Source organism: Schistocerca nitens, chromosome 4 (assembly GCF_023898315.1).
Source record: "Schistocerca nitens isolate TAMUIC-IGC-003100 chromosome 4, iqSchNite1.1, whole genome shotgun sequence".
Taxonomy (NCBI): domain Eukaryota; kingdom Metazoa; phylum Arthropoda; class Insecta; order Orthoptera; family Acrididae; genus Schistocerca; species Schistocerca nitens.
The window spans coordinates 863,238,930-863,257,668 of NC_064617.1; the positions used below are offsets into that span (position 1 = coordinate 863,238,930).

General features: G+C 41.9%; 1 protein-coding gene across 1 annotated transcript in view; it reads right to left on the minus strand.

Annotated features, from left to right (window-relative positions):
- Positions 1-13,235, minus strand: part of LOC126252619 (paraneoplastic antigen Ma6E-like) — a 36,308-nt gene extending 23,073 nt beyond the window's left edge. Inside the window, exon 1 of the mRNA XM_049953520.1 lies at positions 13,118-13,235. Within this exon, the coding sequence (XP_049809477.1) occupies positions 13,118-13,235 (118 nt within the window). The remainder of the gene's footprint in view (positions 1-13,117) is intronic.
- Positions 13,236-18,739: the final 5,504 nt, after the last annotated feature.

An 18,739-nucleotide genomic window follows, 5' to 3' on the forward strand; every position in this document is an offset into this window, starting at 1 on the left:
CGTGCAGCTGCCAAAACTTGCATTTCAGACACGGCTCAGGGACCCACAAAACAACAAAACTGAAGTGTATACTGGTGTCGCTGTGTCTACAGTCAATGAAACCACTTACGTGCAACTCATTCCACGCAACGAGTGGTGCGACCCAATGTTGTCGTGTAAACTAGGCTTAACCTTCATTCCCCATTCTGCTGCTTCGGTTGTGACCACAATATCATTCACTGGGTGGAATCTCTTTGCGACTACATCGATTATTCTTCATATTTTTGCGCCTAGGTGCCTGACTTTACCCCAGAAAATGGCAACAAAATTTATAAACCTATAGCCCAACAGTAATTCACATAAAAATCCTGGTCATTGTCTTGCAGTTTCTTGACAGAGGCACTGACTCCTGAACTGCTCTCAGCCTCATATCAGTTCTCTGGAAGCTTTGAAAGTTGAAAGACATACTGCTTCAATGCCACGTTTGCTACAATGTTTCCATTCCTTCTTTGCCCATATGTTCTCTTAACCACTTCACAGCTGTGTACTACATCACAAATAAATTATCAAAAGTAAATGCCGCACACAAAAATCAATATTCGCTGCGAAAGAATTTCCTTTTCCGTACATGAACTGACGCCAAGCTAATCTATTGTTATTCTGAAATGCCTTGAAGTATACCCTAACATTAAAGGGGTGCTTTATCTGAAAACTACCTTGAGCAGTTAAACAGAGAACCGACTCGTGGCGATAACATATTAGACCTTCTGGTGACCCGAACTATTTGAAACAGTTAACGCAGAACAGGGAATCAGCGATCATAAAGCGGTTACTGCATCGATGATTTCAGCCGTAAATAGAAATATTAGAAAAGATAGGAAGATTTTTCTGTTTAACAAAAGTGACAAAAAGCAGATTACAGAGTACCTGACGGCTCAACACAAAAGATTTGTCTCCAGGACAGATAGTGTTGAGGATCAGTGGACAAAGTTCAAAACCATCGTACAATATGTGTTAGATGAGTATGTGCCAAGCAAGATCATAAGAGATGGAAAAGAGCCACCGTGGTACAACAACCGAGTTAGAAAACTGCTGCAGAAGCAAAGGGAACTTCACAGCAAACATAAACATAGCCAAAGCCTAGCAGACAAACAAAAATTACGTGAAGCGAAATGTAGTGTGAGGAGGGCTATGCGAGAGGTGTTCAACGAATTCGAAAGTAAAGTTCTATGTACTGACTTGGCAGAAAATCCTAAGAAATTTTGGTCTTATGTCAAAGTGGTAGGTGGATCAAAACAAAATGTCTAGATACTCTGTGACCAAAATGGTACTGAAACAGAGGATGACAGACTAAAGGCCGAAATACTAAATGTCTTTTTCCAAAGCAGTTTCACAGAGGAAGACTGCACTATAGTTCCCTCTCTAGATTGTCGCACAGATGACAAAATGGCAGATATCGAAATAGATGACAGAGGGTTAGAGAAACAATTAAAATCGCTCAAAAGAGGAAAGGCCGCTGGACCTGATGGGATACCAGTTCGATTTTACACAAAGTACACGAAGGAACTTGCCCCCCTTCTTGCAGCGGTGTACCGTAGGTCTCTAGAAGAGCGTAGCGTTCCAAAGAATTGGAAAAGGGCACAGGTCATCCCCGTTTTCAAGAAGGGACGTCGAACAGATGTGCAGAACTATAGACCTATATCTCTAACGTCGATCAGTTGTAGAATTTTGGAACACGTATAATGTTCGAGTATAATGACTTTTCTGGAGACTAGAAATCTACTCTGTAGGAATCAGCATGGGTTTCGAAAAAGATGGTCGTGTGAAACCCAGCTCGTGCTATTCGTCCATGAGACTCAGAGGGCCATGGACACGGGTTCACAGGTAGATGCTGTGTTTCTTGACTTCCGCAAGGTATTCAATACAGTTCCCCACAGTCGTGTAATGAACAAAGTAAGAGCATATGGACTATCAGACCAATTGCGTGATTGGATTGAAGAGTTCCTAGATAACAGAACACAGCATGTCATTCTCAATGGAGAGAAGTCTTCCAAAGTAAGAGTGATTTCAGGTGTGCCGCAGGGAAGTGTCATAGGACTGTTGCTATTCACAATATACATAAATGACCTTGTGGATGACATCGGAAGTTCACTGAGGCTTTTTGTAGATGATGCTGTGGTATATCGAGAAGTTGTAACAATGGAAAATTGTACTGAAATGCAGGAGGATCTGCACCGAATTGACGCATGGTGCAGGGAATGGAAATTGAATCTCAATGTAGACAAGTGTAATGTGCTGCGAATACATAGAAAGATACATCCTTTATCATTTAGCTACAATATAGCAGGTCAGCAACTTGGAAGCAGTTAATTCCATAAATTATCTGGGAGTATGCATTAGGAGTGATTTAAAATGGAATGATCATATAAAGCTGATCATCGCTAAAGCAGATGCCAGACTGAGATTCATTGGAAGAATCCTAAGGAAATGAAATCCGAAAACAAAGGAAGTAGGTTACAGTACACTTGTTCGCCCACTGCTTGAATACTGCTCAGCAGTATGGGATCCGTACCAGATAGGTTTGATAGAAGAGATAGAGAAGATCCAACAGAGAGCAGCGCGCTTTGTTACAGGATCATTTAGTAATCGTGAAAGCGTTACAGAGATGATAGATAAACTCTAGTGGAAGACTCTGCAGGAGAGATGCTCAGTAGCTCGGTACGGGCTTTTGTTAAAGTTTTGAGAACATACCTTCACCGAGGAGTCAAGCAGTATATTGCTCCCTCCTACGTATATCTCGCGAAGAGACCATGAGGATAAAATCAAAGAGATTAGAGCCCACACAGAAGTATACCGAAAATCCTTCTTTCCACGAACAATACGAGACTGGAATAGAAGGGAGAACCAATAGAGGTACTCAGGGTACCCTCCACCACACACCGTCAGGTGGCTTGCGGAGTATGGATGTAGATGTAGATGTAGATCGAGTTGGCGCAGGTAGGCTGTGTCAGGTTATCCGAGGCGCTAGAGGCGGATCTAATAATTCCACAGAATATTTTTTTTCAGGAATTAGACTTTTTGCCTCATATTTTAGAAGGTTCAGCACGTCTTTTAAACAAAATAGGTTCTTGTTTTTTAAATTCTACAATAGTGTTAGAGTCAACTACGTAATGTTAGCGACAGCCCCAGACGCTGCACAAGTCCCACCCAATCACCCCCCTCCACACCAATCCATATCATAAACTGCGCCCATGGTCTGCCGCATGTTCCAACATCAAAGTTGTTCGTATCACAGATATGCCAGTCATAACAAGGGAGAAATCAGTAGTTAGTACGAATTACAGTTTTTCCGGTACCATTGTGAAAAGAATTAGAAATATGTCAATTAATATGCGAGTTGAAAAATCATCAATAAGAAAGAAAAATAAAAATGGTATCCGCACTGTCTTTTTTATTTCATGAGCTTTCATCTGCACTATATCAAAAAATGTGATATTTGTTAACTGCAGTGAGCAAAAAATTTCCGTCACCTCATGTAGTGTAAGAAATTCTTTTGGGAAATATTGATTGGTAGTATCGCCAAGGATGTGGTCCATTATATCGATGTTGTGCATAAACAAGGCAAAGGCTATGTCTTAGTTTGTTTCTGATTACCTCATGAAGACTAAAGAATATAAGAGTGGGATAATGTAGAAATGCGTAATGCAAGCAGTCAGATATTTATACAGTGACATTCTTCATTAATATTTGCCTGTGTAATGGGTGAATTTTTACTTGTGAACTGTTATGAGTGCTTGCTTATAGCAGACACAAGATTACTTTGAGTTCTTCTTCAGTGTTTGAGAGCTTTAGAGCTGCCTATTGTTAAAATATGTACATAATTTCGTCAGTGTCATTCCAACACATCTTACCGTACTTTGATGTCTGTTAGATATCTGTTTTGACAGCAGTTGGCCACAACAGACAAGATTAGGTACCTTGTGTATGATAACTTTATTGAGAGTGCATATCTATGTTTCATTTTGACAGTATTACACAAACTGCTAAGAAGTACTAACAGCACAACACTGCTAGTATGAACAACCGCGGTAAAGAAAAAAAAAAAAAAAAAGACGAACAAAAACACGACAGCGACGAGGACTACCAAAGATCATATTGATGTGCTCTTGGTTGGTGTGGCGAGGGGTAGGTGCGGAGGGGGTAAATGGGCGGGGCTTGTGCAAATGTACGGGGCTGTCGCTAATGTTTCCTGAGTCACATATTGATGCGCTCTTGGTTGGTGTGGTGGGGGGTAGGTGCGGAGGGGGTAAATGGGCAGGGCTTGTGCAAATGTCCGGGGCTGTTGCTAACATTTCCTGAGTCAACTGGGGTAACTTAGCATCACTTTTTATCAGTTCTTGAAACACTAGGTGCAAGGTAAACTACACATCGCAACAGACACAATGACATTTTACATCTATATTTACTGAGTATTTGGAAAAAGTGAATATGTATACTAACTGTGCCCTTCTAGAGTGAAATTCCAATTTTTATTCTAGTAGAAAGATACACTGTCAGTCAGGATAACGGGGAGACCAGTAAAAAAAAAGAAAAAAAAAAAGAATCTCTTGCATTTAACGCACAAAGTAATGGAAGTAGGTGGAGCAGCAGACATTTGAAACAAAATTGGTAAGTTATACAAAAATACCGTGATCGATAAAATGTTGCACTGACTGATTGTACCCCTTAAGGGTGTATTACACTAACCAGAGCATTTGCAAGGGCGCCTATAAAGACCGTGCTCTCACTGGTAAGTGCACTTATACATTTGATATACAACTGGACTCAGACCAAAACCAATTTTGACACTAGGCCATTGACCCCCACTTCCTTTCGAGTACTTCATTCAGTGGACCGATTTGAGAACATTTTTCTACACAAGTGACACATCATTTGGTCCCCATGCCCTCCCTCAGATCCATTTTTCCACACAAATGACATACCATTTTGCACCCCGCTTACCTTTCCCTCATATATTAGTTGCCATTCCTTGGGTTCTTGGAAAGGCCTTTAAAAATAAATCTAAATGGGGTGAGCATGAAAATGGGTCATCGTTGCTACAAATTATGATACACTGTGTGTACAAACTTGGCACCAGAAGCACCTCTGGAACCCCTCTCAGCCTGGCACACAAACAGCCATTTGCATTGTTTGGACCTTAAACTTGCCCATACTTAGTTGTTTCTCACTATTTATATGCAGTCTGAGTTCACAGAATTGCTATCTTCTACAGCGTTACGTTGAGAAATTGTTGGTTCCGTGTTGCCACCCTACTCATGGGCTAAAATACGAGCAGCCTCCTTTGCCACAGAGCCACATTAGTCTCTTAGGCCAAGTTAATTACTCCTGTAGTAAATGTTTTAGTTTATTGCACATAATGCTACAATGTTCAGTGCAGTGACACTGTATTGTGCTCACAATACACTCACAGTTCACACATTGGTACATTTATACCATACACCAAACCATACACCAACGAGGTGTACGTCAGTGTCTGGGTAAATATAAATCACATTACAAAATAGTACTAATTCGTGTAAGGTTCTCTGCTTACCACCAGTCTGTGTGGAAAGCATGGCACAATGCTGACACTCCATAGATCAGGGATTCCCAAATTTTTTCTCTGATGGAATAGTTTTAGAATCCTGGTACTTTAATGGAACACTTTGTTTACTTTTAAGGTTTGTGAAATTTTAAAAAATTAGAAAGACTAATCTTACTCAGTGAATAATTCAGTTTTAAATCATAACTAATAACAAATAACCCATAATAAAATTTTTAAAAAATAATTAGTATCGGAAAAATATCAAAGAAAAGCATCATGTTACTAATAGCTTTCCTTGCAGCACTTATTCTTTTTCCGTAGAACACAGATTGGGAAACCCTATGCTAGAGAAACGGTAAGTTTGCTGTGTTCCACTAGGCTTTGTCTCTCTCTGAGGAATGAATTTTATCTGTACCTTATAGTCTCTGATAAGGCAAAGTTGCCACTAACCCAAAGGTTGGTTTGAACACCATAGTGATTTAGGGATGGCCTTTTTAGAGGTGGTATTCCATCCCCTTCCTCCAACTTCTGAACTTACTTATCCCATCTGTTATAGGATAACCTACAGGATTCCAAATCATACTGCAACTCTGCATTTTTCACATTAACAAGCTTTGTTATAGATGAAAGAAGATAAAAGTGACAGATAAAAATGCAAGAGCTGATTAGGGATCAAATCTGAGAGCATTGGACTCATGCACTGGCACTTAACCACTTGCCTTTTCTTTATTTTATTTTTTTATTTTAGAAAAAGCTTTCCACCCTACTCATGGGCTAAAATACGAGCAGCCTCCTTTGCCACAGAGCCACTTTAGTCTCTGACCATCATCATCATCTTGGACAGTTTCCAGCCTCTGGCCAGGTCTGTGTGGAACATAGGCCTCTCCATCGTCTTCTGTCTTGCCACCATCTCTCTGTCTTAACCTTGGTCCAGTCTTCTCCTTTCATCTGTACACATTCCTCTACTTCTTTCAGCCATCTGTCTCTTGGTCTCTTTCCTTTCAATTTCTTCTCTTGTATCCTCAGTTTCTCTATCTCCTCCTGTAATGGTTCCACCTTCATTATCTCTCTGCTCCTCTCATTTCTTAACCTGTCTATCTTTGTCCCTCCAATACTGTTTCTCAAGAATACCATCTCACTAGCTTGTACTTTGCTTTTCTCTCTTCCTTTCGTAACCCAGGTTTCTGATGCATATGTCAGGATTGGGGCATAGTATTACTGGTATATAACCTTTTTAATGATTTGGGGTACATCCTTGTTCCATATCAGGTTTCTGACACTCTTCCAAAATGCTTTTGCTTTTCTCCCCCACTTGTTTATTTCTCTGTCATTTTTTCCATCTTCCTGTATCAGGCTTCCTAGTTACTTGAAACTCACCATTCTCCTCAGTCGTTCCCCACCAATTGTTATTCCAGTTGTTCTTCTCTCCTTCTTTCTTGTTGTGATAATCACCTCACTCTTACTTATAACAAATTTCATCCCATATTCTTATACTGTTTGTTCCCATCGTCCAACTGCTCTTGTACTTCCTCCTCCTTATTCCCCCAATCATCAGATCATCTGCAAACACCATAGCTTTCATCTTCCTTTCACCAATTACTTGTGCCACTGTACTCATTATATCATCCATCACTACAGTGAAGAGTAATAGTGAAAGTGCACTTCCCTGCCTCAAGCCATTCTTCTGTTCAATCCAAGCTGATCTCTCTCCTCCCACTTTCACACAGCTCACACTTCCATGGTACATTTCCCTTATCCTCCAAATAATCTATGATATTATTTATTTATTTATTTGTCCATGAGACCTTGTTGGTATATAGAATGTACATAAGATGATGGATATCATTTAACACAATATTATTTCTATCATTTTAACATCATTAATCTCTTACAATAACAATACTTATTATTGGTACAGTATTTGTATTTGTTAAGTGGTTACAATGTTACTTTGGTTTTATTGGATAAGACTGGTACCTTATTATTCATACTGGCACATTATTATTTATCAAAAAACTCTTTCAGACTGTAGAAGCAGTGATCAATTACATACACCTGAACCCTGCTATGCTGTTTATTGATTGTGTGAAACTTTTTTCAAGGTGTAGAACTCCATTTTGGCAGAGCTTTGTTTTTGTATGGTGCATACGGAGTTCCATTTTTTGCCTTGTGTTGTGAGTGTCTACATCTTCATTTTTGAGGAAGAGTGCAGGCTTTTCAGTCGCTTACTGCTGCGTGAATGCTATGGTTTCGTATACTGTGTATGAAGCCATAGAAGTGGGAGGATTTGCAGGTTTCTGAAGAGTGGCTTGCGAGATTTTCTGTGTTTGGCACCTTCAATGATTCTTATGATTCTTTTTTGGATTCTAAATAGCTTTAAGGCGTTTGGAGAAGCTCTCCAGAAAATGAATCCATACTTCAGGATTCATTGCACACTTTCATAGTACACACTTTTTAGGCAGTTTTGCTACAGCAGCTTTCGGATCCTCATCACATAGCAGAGTGAGTTCAAATTTTTGCTGAGATTGTCAATATGAGTTCCCCACATGACGTTATCCTGGATCCAGAGCCCAAGAAACTTTGTCAGGTCAACTCTATCTACAGCTTTCCAAGTCGCGGCAGGAGAACACACACAAAAAGATTTAATGTTTGCAATCTTTTGGAGCCAGTGGCCCTTCTTCTGGCAGAAGAATTTTACTTTCATTTTTACCTAATTACCATTAACATGCATGAGTATAATCTGCATTTCCATAAAAGAGAAGGGTTGGCACTCAGTTTTAAGGAATATAGAACTAGATCTAATTTTGTGCTTAGTTTTGTGTATGTAGTTAAACTACTAATTTATTTTGAACACTTCTAGTTAATATCTTTCGCTACAGATCATTATAGGGTGAAATCAGTAATTGTTTCTTGACTTAGATCCTATTGTTGACTCATAAACAAATATACATTCTGTACTAATTATAAACATTTGGAAGAAGAACTACTAGGATTCTGAAAGTATTTATTTGGCTCTATTCGAAAGCATGTTAGCAAAGCCAGCGCTTAATTAATTCCAAAATAATTACCAGGTTTGTCAAAAGTATTGTCTGTGTAACTATATCTGTTAATTTCATTATTTAAACAAATAATTCAGCAGCCTAACCTCTGTTGTAGTAGAAGGAACTGTTAAAAAGAAGGAATTTCTCAATGTATTCAGTTAGTTGAATGAGTTATGTTTTAATTGCAATTTCTGTAACTTAAAAATTGAACAATGTATAGTTTCAGTGCTATTATTGTGAGGATGTATAAAGGACCGATTTTTGGTACTAAGTCAGTCAGTCAGTCAGTCAGTCACGGCAGATTTTCAGACGTGAAATATGTCTTGGTTACATTAACCGCAATGCATCAACTTAAAAGTGGAATAAATGTAACTCAAATAGGCCGTGTGTTAGAACTATTATTAATGACAGTGTCTGTTTAATTTATTTGAAAATACTGTCACACATACCGTATTATTCTGTAATAACTGTGAACTGTGTGGTTAGGTTTTTATTGCTCATAGATGTTCAACAGCAAACTATTGTAGTGGTATGCTGATGTTGCCTCCAACTTACACTCCTGGAAATTGAAATAAGAACACCGTGAATTCATTGTCCCAGGAAGGGGAAACTTTATTGACACATTCCTGGGGTCAGATACATCACATGATCACACTGACAGAACCACAGGCACATAGACACAGGCAACAGAGCATGCACAATGTCGGCACTAGTACAGTGTATATCCACCTTTCGCAGCAATGCAGGCTGCTATTCTCCCATGGAGACGATCGTAGAGATGCTGGATGTAGTCCTGTGGAACGGCTTGCCATGCCATTTCCACCTGGCGCCTCCGTTGGACCAGCGTTCGTGCTCGACGTGCAGACCGCGTGAGACGACGCTTCATCCAGTCCCAAACATGCTCAATGGGGGACAGATCCGGAGATCTTGCTGGCCAGGGTAGTTGACTTACACCTTCTAGAGCACGTTGGGTGGCACGGGATACATGCGGACGTGCATTGTCCTGTTGGAACAGCAAGTTCCCTTGCCGGTCTAGGAATGGTAGAACGATGGGTTCGATGACGGTTTGGATGTACCGTGCACTATTCAGTGTCCCCTCGACGATCACCAGTGGTGTACGGCCAGTGTAGGAGATCGCTCCCCACACCATGATGCCGGGTGTTGGCCCTGTGTGCCTCGGTCGTATGCAGTCCTGATTGTGGCGCTCACCTGCACAGCGCCAAACACACATACGACCATCATTGGCACCAAGGCAGAAGCGACTCTCATCGCTGAAGATGACACGTCTCCATTCGTCCCTCCATTCACGCCTGTGGCGACACCACTGGAGGCGGGCTGCACGATGTTGGGGCATGAGCGGAAGACGGCCTAACGGTGTGCGGGACCGTAGCCCAGCTTCATGGAGACGGTTGCGAACGGTCCTCGCCAATACCCCAGGAGCAACAGTGTCCCTAATTTGCTGGGAAGTGGCGGTGCGGTCCCCTATGGCACTGCGTAGGATCCTACGGTCTTGGCGTGCATCCGTGCATCGCTGCGGTCCGGTCCCAGGTCGACGGGCACGTGCACCTTCCGCCGACCACTGGCGACAACATCGATGTACTGTGGAGACCTCACGCCCCACGTGTTGAGCAATTCGGCGGTACGTCCACCCGGCCTCCCGCATGCCCACTATAAGCCCTCGCTCAAAGTCCGTCAACTGCACATACGGTTCACGTCCACGCTGTCGCGGCATGCTACCAGTGTTAAAGACTACGATGGAGCTCCGTATGCCACGGCAAACTGGCTGACACTGACGGCGGCGGTGCACAAATGCTGTGCAGCTAGCGCCATTCGACGGCCAACACCGCGGTTCCTGGTGTGTCCGCTGTGCCGTGCGTGTGATCATTGCTTGTACAGCCCTCTCGCAGTGTCCGGAGCAAGTATGGTGGGTCTGACACACCGGTGTCAATGTGTTCTTTTTTCCATTTCCAGGAGTGTATTAATGAAGCTTATCAACATTGCCCGATAGTGAACTGGCTATATAAATGTGAAAGTAAAGACCTGTGAAACGCAATTGTGCAACTGTTGGATACATCATTTACAGTAGTCCGTGTTGAACTTCCATCTTCCTCCCTCCCTCCCCCCCCCCCCCCCCATTTTTCTGCCAGCGTAGTGGTGCAGTACATCGATACCAAGGACTATTAACGAAGAAATAAAGCAGGTGAATGTCGCAGTCTGAGTAATGGTTTGTGACTTTATTGCAATCAGTGTGTTGTATTTCCACTTTTTGTTTCCATCTGCAAAGGTCATTAGGTATGCCTCTAATGCCTAGTTCATTTAATTTCTGTAGGAGTGCTTCATGATCTATAATATCAAATGCTTTTGACAAGTCAAGGCATACACCAGTGATATATTCATCACAATCCACATTCTGGTAAATTTTGCTCCCGAATTACAAAAAGATTTTCACACTTAAAGCTTTTGGCCAATGGCCTTTGTCAACAATAGACACACACACACACACACACACACACACACACACACACGCTCACACAAATGCAACTCACACACATGATTGCAGTCTCAGGTAACTGAAACCACACAGCAAGCAGCAGCACCAGTGAATGATGGAGTGGTGACTGGATGGGGGAAAGGAGGAGACTGTGGTGGAGGGGGTGGAGAGGGATAATATGGTGGGGATGGTGGACAGTGAAGTGCTGCAGGTTGGGTGGTGGGCAGGGGAGAGTTGGGGAGGGGGGGGGGGGGAGTCATGGAAAAGGAGCTTCCTGTCTTGTAGGTGCGAAAAAGCAGTGAACTCATCACCAAATTCAATAAGGAGGTTGCTATGTCTGTGTAAGCAGAAGAAACTAATGATCAAAGTCCAAAAACAATTTATTGGACTGTTCAAATAACCAAAACAAATTCTCCAAGTATAACACCAACACAAAACAGTGATCCATCTTCGAATCACAACTACATACAAGAATAATATATAAAACAACTGAAATAATTTCCTACTAGTCTCTGCCAGAGACTTCTCCGATATACCAAGCCTAATCCAGAGATCAGCGAGAAGATCCAAGCCAGGCTGCCGGGGCGGCAGCTATCCACATCTGCTGGCAGTCGATGAACTGCCGATGTGCGGCCGAGCACCGGCCTTTATAGTGCTTTGGCGAATGAATACCTCGGAACTATTTTCCATCACGTGGTTTGACGTGTGAAAATAGTTCCGGGATCTGCAGAGACCTCTTCCTTATGTTTATGTGGGCTGGTAGTGGCCCCTGGTGGCCGCTGGTGTCTTTGCTGTGTTGTTGTTGTTGTTGTTGTTGTGGCCATTCATCAATATTGCCTGTCGGTTGTGTAGTGCTTCGGTGTGCCTGTGAAGCGGGCAACCTGCGGCTGCAGGCTGTCAGTTAGGTTGCTGATACTCTAGGCACCGTGATGTCTGGTGGAGAAGGCCACAGCAGAGGTCATTAGGGGTTACACATTGTTGGTGTACATATTTGTCATTGGTGTAATCCACCATATGACATGGTAGGGTGTCACTTTCATGTTTCACATACAATGTAGACTTATCCAGGTAGTGGAAAACATTAAACAGCCTATGATAGGCACTTTCTTGTACCTGTTGTTCACAGGAGTGGCAGTTGTGCCACAGCTTCATTGTTATAGTAAAGGCTGTCAGGCAAAGTACACGGATTAATTTGTAGGTGCTGTTGTTCATTGTGGGAATTCCTGATCGGAAAGCTAGTGAAATGCAGAGAACAGATTAATGGAACTCATGCACACTTTATTGATTAATATGGAGATACCATGAGATACATGTACTCATTACAACAGCATACAGCAGACTGGCATCATCAAAGATGCTCTCCGTGCAGGAACTCAACAACTGACCAGAGAGTTTTATTATCTCACATTTGTGTTATCAATGGTGAGATCCCCAAACATGGTTAATAAGTTTTTCATTCTGATCATGCAAAAGCACATATGCAAATTGTTGATCAAACTAGCAATTGAGAATTCATGATTGAGTTGGTGTCATTCACAATCTGATGTGAAAGTTCAATAATTGTTGCTGAATGGCTCAAAAGCTTTTGATACTTTCCTGTTCAAAGATTGTACTACATATGTATGGTCTCCACCTATGTTAGTTAATTTCGGAAGAGAGCTTGTTATCCAAAGCAATAACTTTTTCAGACATCAGGCTTTCCAACTACTCTTTATGTTCAGAAAATTGCTTACTTAGGCTCATAGTTAATTCTCTAAATGACTGTGAGACTTCACTTGAAATTAGTAACTAATTCATAAGACCTTTCAGCACTTGCTTTTAGTTCCTCTTACAAATCAGTTATCACATAACAAAAATATTCTCAACTAGACTTAAGTTCAGTTTGCAAATTGCTTGACATTAAAAAGAACTTGGCTTTCCAATCACTGAATTCTGCCTTCTGTGTCTTTTTATGTTATACTTTCTCAGTGAGAACATGGGTATCATCTAACTGTGATCTAAAAGAATCATCAACATTCTCACTTTCAATACATCCTTTTATTGTAAGATCTTTCTGTATAGTCAACCCTGGCTGTGATTTCCTTTGTGCATCTGCATTTTCTGAAGATGGGAACTCCAAATCCAGTGGACTGTGCGTCATGGTTAGCCACTGCAACTGAACTACTTTTCCAACAAAACACAGCAGGAGTGGAAAAGTTAGCTTTGAGGTTCTGCAATGATGTAGAGAATGATGCTGCACTGAGATGACCAGCAAAACTGCCTGTAACAACACAGTGGCTGCTGTTACACTCCTACAGTTACGAAGGCCTATAAGACCCCCTGGAGTTCCTCTGTGATGCCACTCCTGAAAAATCTGTGACAATCAGTAACTCAGGAATGTGAGAGTGAATGTTTCCCCAGAGACAGTATGTTTTGTTGCAAGCCCTGCCTGTTGGACAAGGAAGAGATAGCTTTTTGTGACACAGCTGGCTGCCTGTTTGCTTATTCTCATCAAAAGCCCCTAGTGGCTGCTTTGCTATATTTCCCAAAAATAGCTAAAAGTGCTCAATATAGTTTTTCTAACCACACCAGAATAGATCTCCAGTTCACCAGTAATGGGCCAGTCAATTACTCACTCATATGACTTGTATGTTTGTGACACAAAATTCCACATCCATGTGGTGTGGAAACATTTATTCATAGAAAGCATAAAATATGAAAACAATGAATTAGTGTTTGCTTGCTGAGATATTAAATTACACCACAGTGTACTTCATCCTGTGAGGTAGGCTGAGTGATCAAAGCACCTAACCATACGGTTTTGTTAGTGCCCAGATAGTGCGCTTATCAAGCCATGCTTATATGTCCTTACCTTGCCTATTGTGTATCAGCCTGTTGATTAAAGGGCTGGAGTCCTGCAACACCTAACTGTTTGTCATTTACAAAAAGCAAGAGTGTAAAATGCACTCTCTCCATAACAAAGTTAAAGAAGGAAAAATGCTTGCTTTTTTGTGGAAAGGTTTTTATCATTGGGACAATTTGAAAAAATTTTCTTTCAACAGGAAACCTTTCACTTGGAAGCACTGTGCCATCCTAAAACAATACAAAGAACAAAGCAGTTCCTCAAGTACAATTACAAAGCAGAGAGAGCCAAATCATAGTCTTGCCACAGGGTTTTCCATGTTGCTTCATGGCTCACAAAATTCCACTTTAGCACTTTAGAACAGAACTTTGTTTTTCATGACCCAGTGGCCCTCTGTGCTTGTAATACTATTGTCAGGAACAGGCAAACACAAATGGTTTGTGTTTTGGAAACTTGTGAAACATGACACCAGTTACAAAGCTGTTTTCCCATCACTATCACCAAGGGACAATGTTACAGTTGCTACTGGGTTGAAACACCTATGCTTAAGGTGCCCTCAGTGTAATACAACATGTAAAGCACAGAATAGTGTGGTAGCTTCTCTGTAACTTTTGTTTTGATTAACTCCACACTACCTATTTCAGCTACATCATCACTTTTATTGAGTACACACATTGGCCTCTGCCAAGTTCCCAGTCACTACGCCTCTCCCTGGAAATCAGAAGGTGCACTTACTTATAGCCTTGGTTCAGAAAGGAGCAACTATTATTTTGAATGGATCTCTTTCTATAAATACCAAGAGAGCTTAATAAAGTGAATTCCTGCATCTTGCCTCACATTCCTCTGTCTAACTCAAAGAAGAACGTTTGTAAGATCTAAGAATGCTTCACACTACTACTTCACATCTTCCCCCAACCAGGTAAAACAGATGGTCTCATACTTGGAGGGCAGGTGTGTTCTCGCAGGAAATCTGCACCGTAAGCTACAGAACCAGTGACAGTATTACTCTTCCAACATGTCTAGATGCTTTCTGACAGTCACATAACTCTTTCCATCACAAATACACCTCAAAGTGGGCCACATTGGTACTCAATTTGTGCATATACCGTCCCCTGGTGCATAAATCAAGCCCACATAAGCTCATAAAATAAATAGTATGCAAATAAAATATTCAATACAGGCTTCCTACCACATCGTTGTATCTGAATTTGAGTAATTAAAGCTCACATTAGTTCATGAAATCAATTATTCAATAATTATTATCAAAGCAGAATGAAATGAAATGAAGTATGGGCCCCATCTTGGTGCAATGCTTCAGTGCTAATACACTACTGGCCATTAAAATTGCTACACCAAGAAGAAATGCAGATGATAAACGGGTATTCATTGGAAAAATATATTATACTAGAACTGACATGTGATTACATTTTCATGCAATTTAGGTGCATAGATCCTGAGAAATCAGTATGCAGAACAACCACCTCTGGCCGTAATAACGGCCTTGATACGCCTGGGCATTGACTCAAACAGAGCTCGGATGGCGTGTACAGGTACAGCTGCCCATGCAGCTTCAACACGATACCACAGTTCATCAAGAGTAGTGACTGGCATATTGTGACGAGCCAGTTGCTCAGCCACCATTGACCAGACGTTTTCAATTGGTGAGAGATCTGGAGAATGTGCTGGCCAGGGGACCAGGCGAATATTTTCTGTATCCAGATAGGCCCGTACAGGACCTGCAACATGCGGTTGTGCATTATCCTGCTGATATGTAGGGTTTCGCTGGGATCAAATGAAGGGTAGAGCCACGGGTCGTAACACATCTGAAATGTAACCTCCACTGTTCAAAGTGCCATCAATGCGAACAAGAAGTGACCGAGACGTGTAACCAATGGCACCCCATACCATCATGCCGGGTGATACCTGGATTCATCCAAAAAAAATGACATTTTGTCATTCGTGCTCCCAGGTTCATCATTGAGTACACCATCACAGGCACTCCTGTCTGTGATGCAGCGTCAAGGGTAACCGCAGCCATGGTCTCCGAGCTGGTAGTCCATGCTGCTGCAAAACGTCGTCGAACTGTTCATGCAAATGGTTGTTGTCTTGAAAACGTTCCCATCTGTTGACTCAGGGATCAAGACATGCTGCACGATCCATTACAGCCATGTGGATAAGATGCCTGTCATTTCGACTGCTAGTGATACTAGGCCGCTGGGATGCAGCACGGCGTTCTGTATTACCCTCCTGAACCCACTGATTCCATATTCTGCTAGCAGTCATTGGATTTCGACCAACGCAAGCAGCAATATCGCAATACGATAAACCGCAATCGCAATAGGCTACAATCCGACCTTTATCAAAGTCAGAAATGTGATGGTACGCATTTCTCCCCCTTACATGAGGCATCGCAATAACATTTCACCAGGCAATGCCGGTCAAATGCTATTTGTGTATGAGAAATCGGTTGGAAACTTTACTCATGTCAGCACATTGTAAGTGTCGCCACCAGTGCCAACCATGTGTGAATGCTCTGAAAAGCTAATCATTTGCATAACACAGCATCTTCTTCCTGTTGGTTAAATTTTGCGTCTGTAGCACGACATCTTTGTGGTGTAGCAATTTTAATGGCCAGTAGCATAATTGTGTCAAGATTCCAGAGCTTATTAGTTAATTACTTTCATGTTCCATGGATCATTTTCACAATAAATCATAATGAATTAGTAATTTCTATCCACCATCTTTTATACATTTCAGTAATAGGAATTCTTCTGTGGAACTGAAGAGAAATTTTTCAGTTTGTTTTCAGATTTTCCTTAGCTGTGTGTCAGACTTTTTATACCACTGGATAAGTAACAGATAAATGCAGCTGAGAGGTCTAATGTCTTGCCATACAGGACCTCAGCAAGCAATACCTGGAGGTCTGCTTTATAAGACATGTGCATTCCTAGCATGACACAGAGAAGTGTGTCAAACCAGTCACCACCATGGCACATGAGGACTGCTTTTGGTGTCCTGTGCCAAAGCTCAATGAGCCCATTGCTCTGAGGGTGGTACACTGTAGTGTGAAATTTATCCACACCACAGAGTGTGCAGAGTTTGTTAAACAAGAGCAATTCGAACTGCCTATCCTGATAGGTCATGATGGATCTAGCTATCCAGATAAAAATGCTCGTGCTACAGAATCCACCATAATGACCACAAGAGGGATTGCTTCCACCCACCATGTAAAAAGTCAAGATATATCTGAAACTATCAGAGATGGTAATAGTCTGAAGATATCTAGGTGCACATGTTGGAAACAGACTCTTGGGGTATCAAATTTGCCTAGAGGGGTCTGCGTATGTCTTCCAACTTTGCTGCACTGACAATGTACTCAGGCATGAGCTCACATGGTAGTCCTTCTTCATTCCTGGCCAGGGTGTGAAAGATTATGCAAAGCAGCAAAAACTTGGTGACTTTAAGCAGCTGGGACAACAGACCAAGCAACACCCATGGACGTATCCCACCAAAACAGCCTGACCAAGCCCAGTAGGTTGCAAGAAACTATCTGTATGAAAATAAAAGAGGCCTGACGTATGTTCTGAAGCCTGATATCATTGTCCTGTAACTGGGCCAGTTTGTTAAGATTAATAGGAGATGAAACAGCATTGACATGTGTTAGGTAATCAGCCACTACGTTTTCTGAGCCACAGGTATATCGCATGTCTGTTGTGTACTGACAGATGAGACATATCTGCTGAAACCTATATGGAGGAATGTCAATGGCAGGATCATGAGTAGCATCTGTGATGGGATGATGATCCATGAAAATTGTTTAATTTCTTCCATCAATGTCTACACGGAAATATTTGATGGCCTTGTACACCACAAGAAGTTCCCTGTCGAAAACCAACCATTTACAATGAGTCATTTGGAAAAGAAATTAAGTGGCTGAGTTGTGTCACCAACATGCTGTTGAAGAACTGCATCTATTTTGAAATCAATTGCGTCTGCCATAATAGAGACACAAGCATCTGGCAAAGGGTGGGCAAATGTGATGGCATGTTTTAAAGCTATTTTGAGATTCCCAAAACTGTTGTGACAATTTTGTGAGTCATCCTATTCATAACAGTGTTCATTTGAACCAATGAACATGACAAGGGGAGGTCTTGAGCAGGAGTCAGTAGCAAACCAGAGTCACTAACCTGAGATGCCATCAGTGCAGTTCAACAAGGTGAGTGCACCAGAGTCTTAAGAGGTGCCTCGCTAGTTTTGAGATATGGCGGCATAGACAGGCAGCGTATGAGGCGTCGCACATCAGCAAGGGTGTGCATAGCCATCGAGATGGTGCAGTTCAGTTTTGCATTATGAGCATCAAGGTCATTGACTGCAGAGTGCTGAGATTGGAGCCAAGCGACGGAAGCAGCAAGGCAGTTCGTCAGAGAAGAGCACTCGATGAGAGCTGTGTCAGCATCATTGAAGGGCTGAGGGAGAGAGGGAGATAAGGGTGTGAGGGAGCTAAGGGAGTTACTGAGCATGCAGTATGTGTACCGAAGCATGGTGCACTAGAGCAGATGATAGGAGGTCAGGCGAGAGGCAGAAATGAATCGAGAAATCAATTCAAAGTACTGGGTCTTCGACTTTGGCCACTTGGAAAGACCACATGAATGGTTCACCAGGTATGAGTTTAATAGGTAACACGACCATACTGTCAATGCAAAGTGTGAATTTATTTGCCATTTAAAGGAAAAGTTTAGCTGGTATCAGGACTGCTAGAGTGAATGAAAGTGGAACAACACTATGTCAGTTCCAGTGTCTGC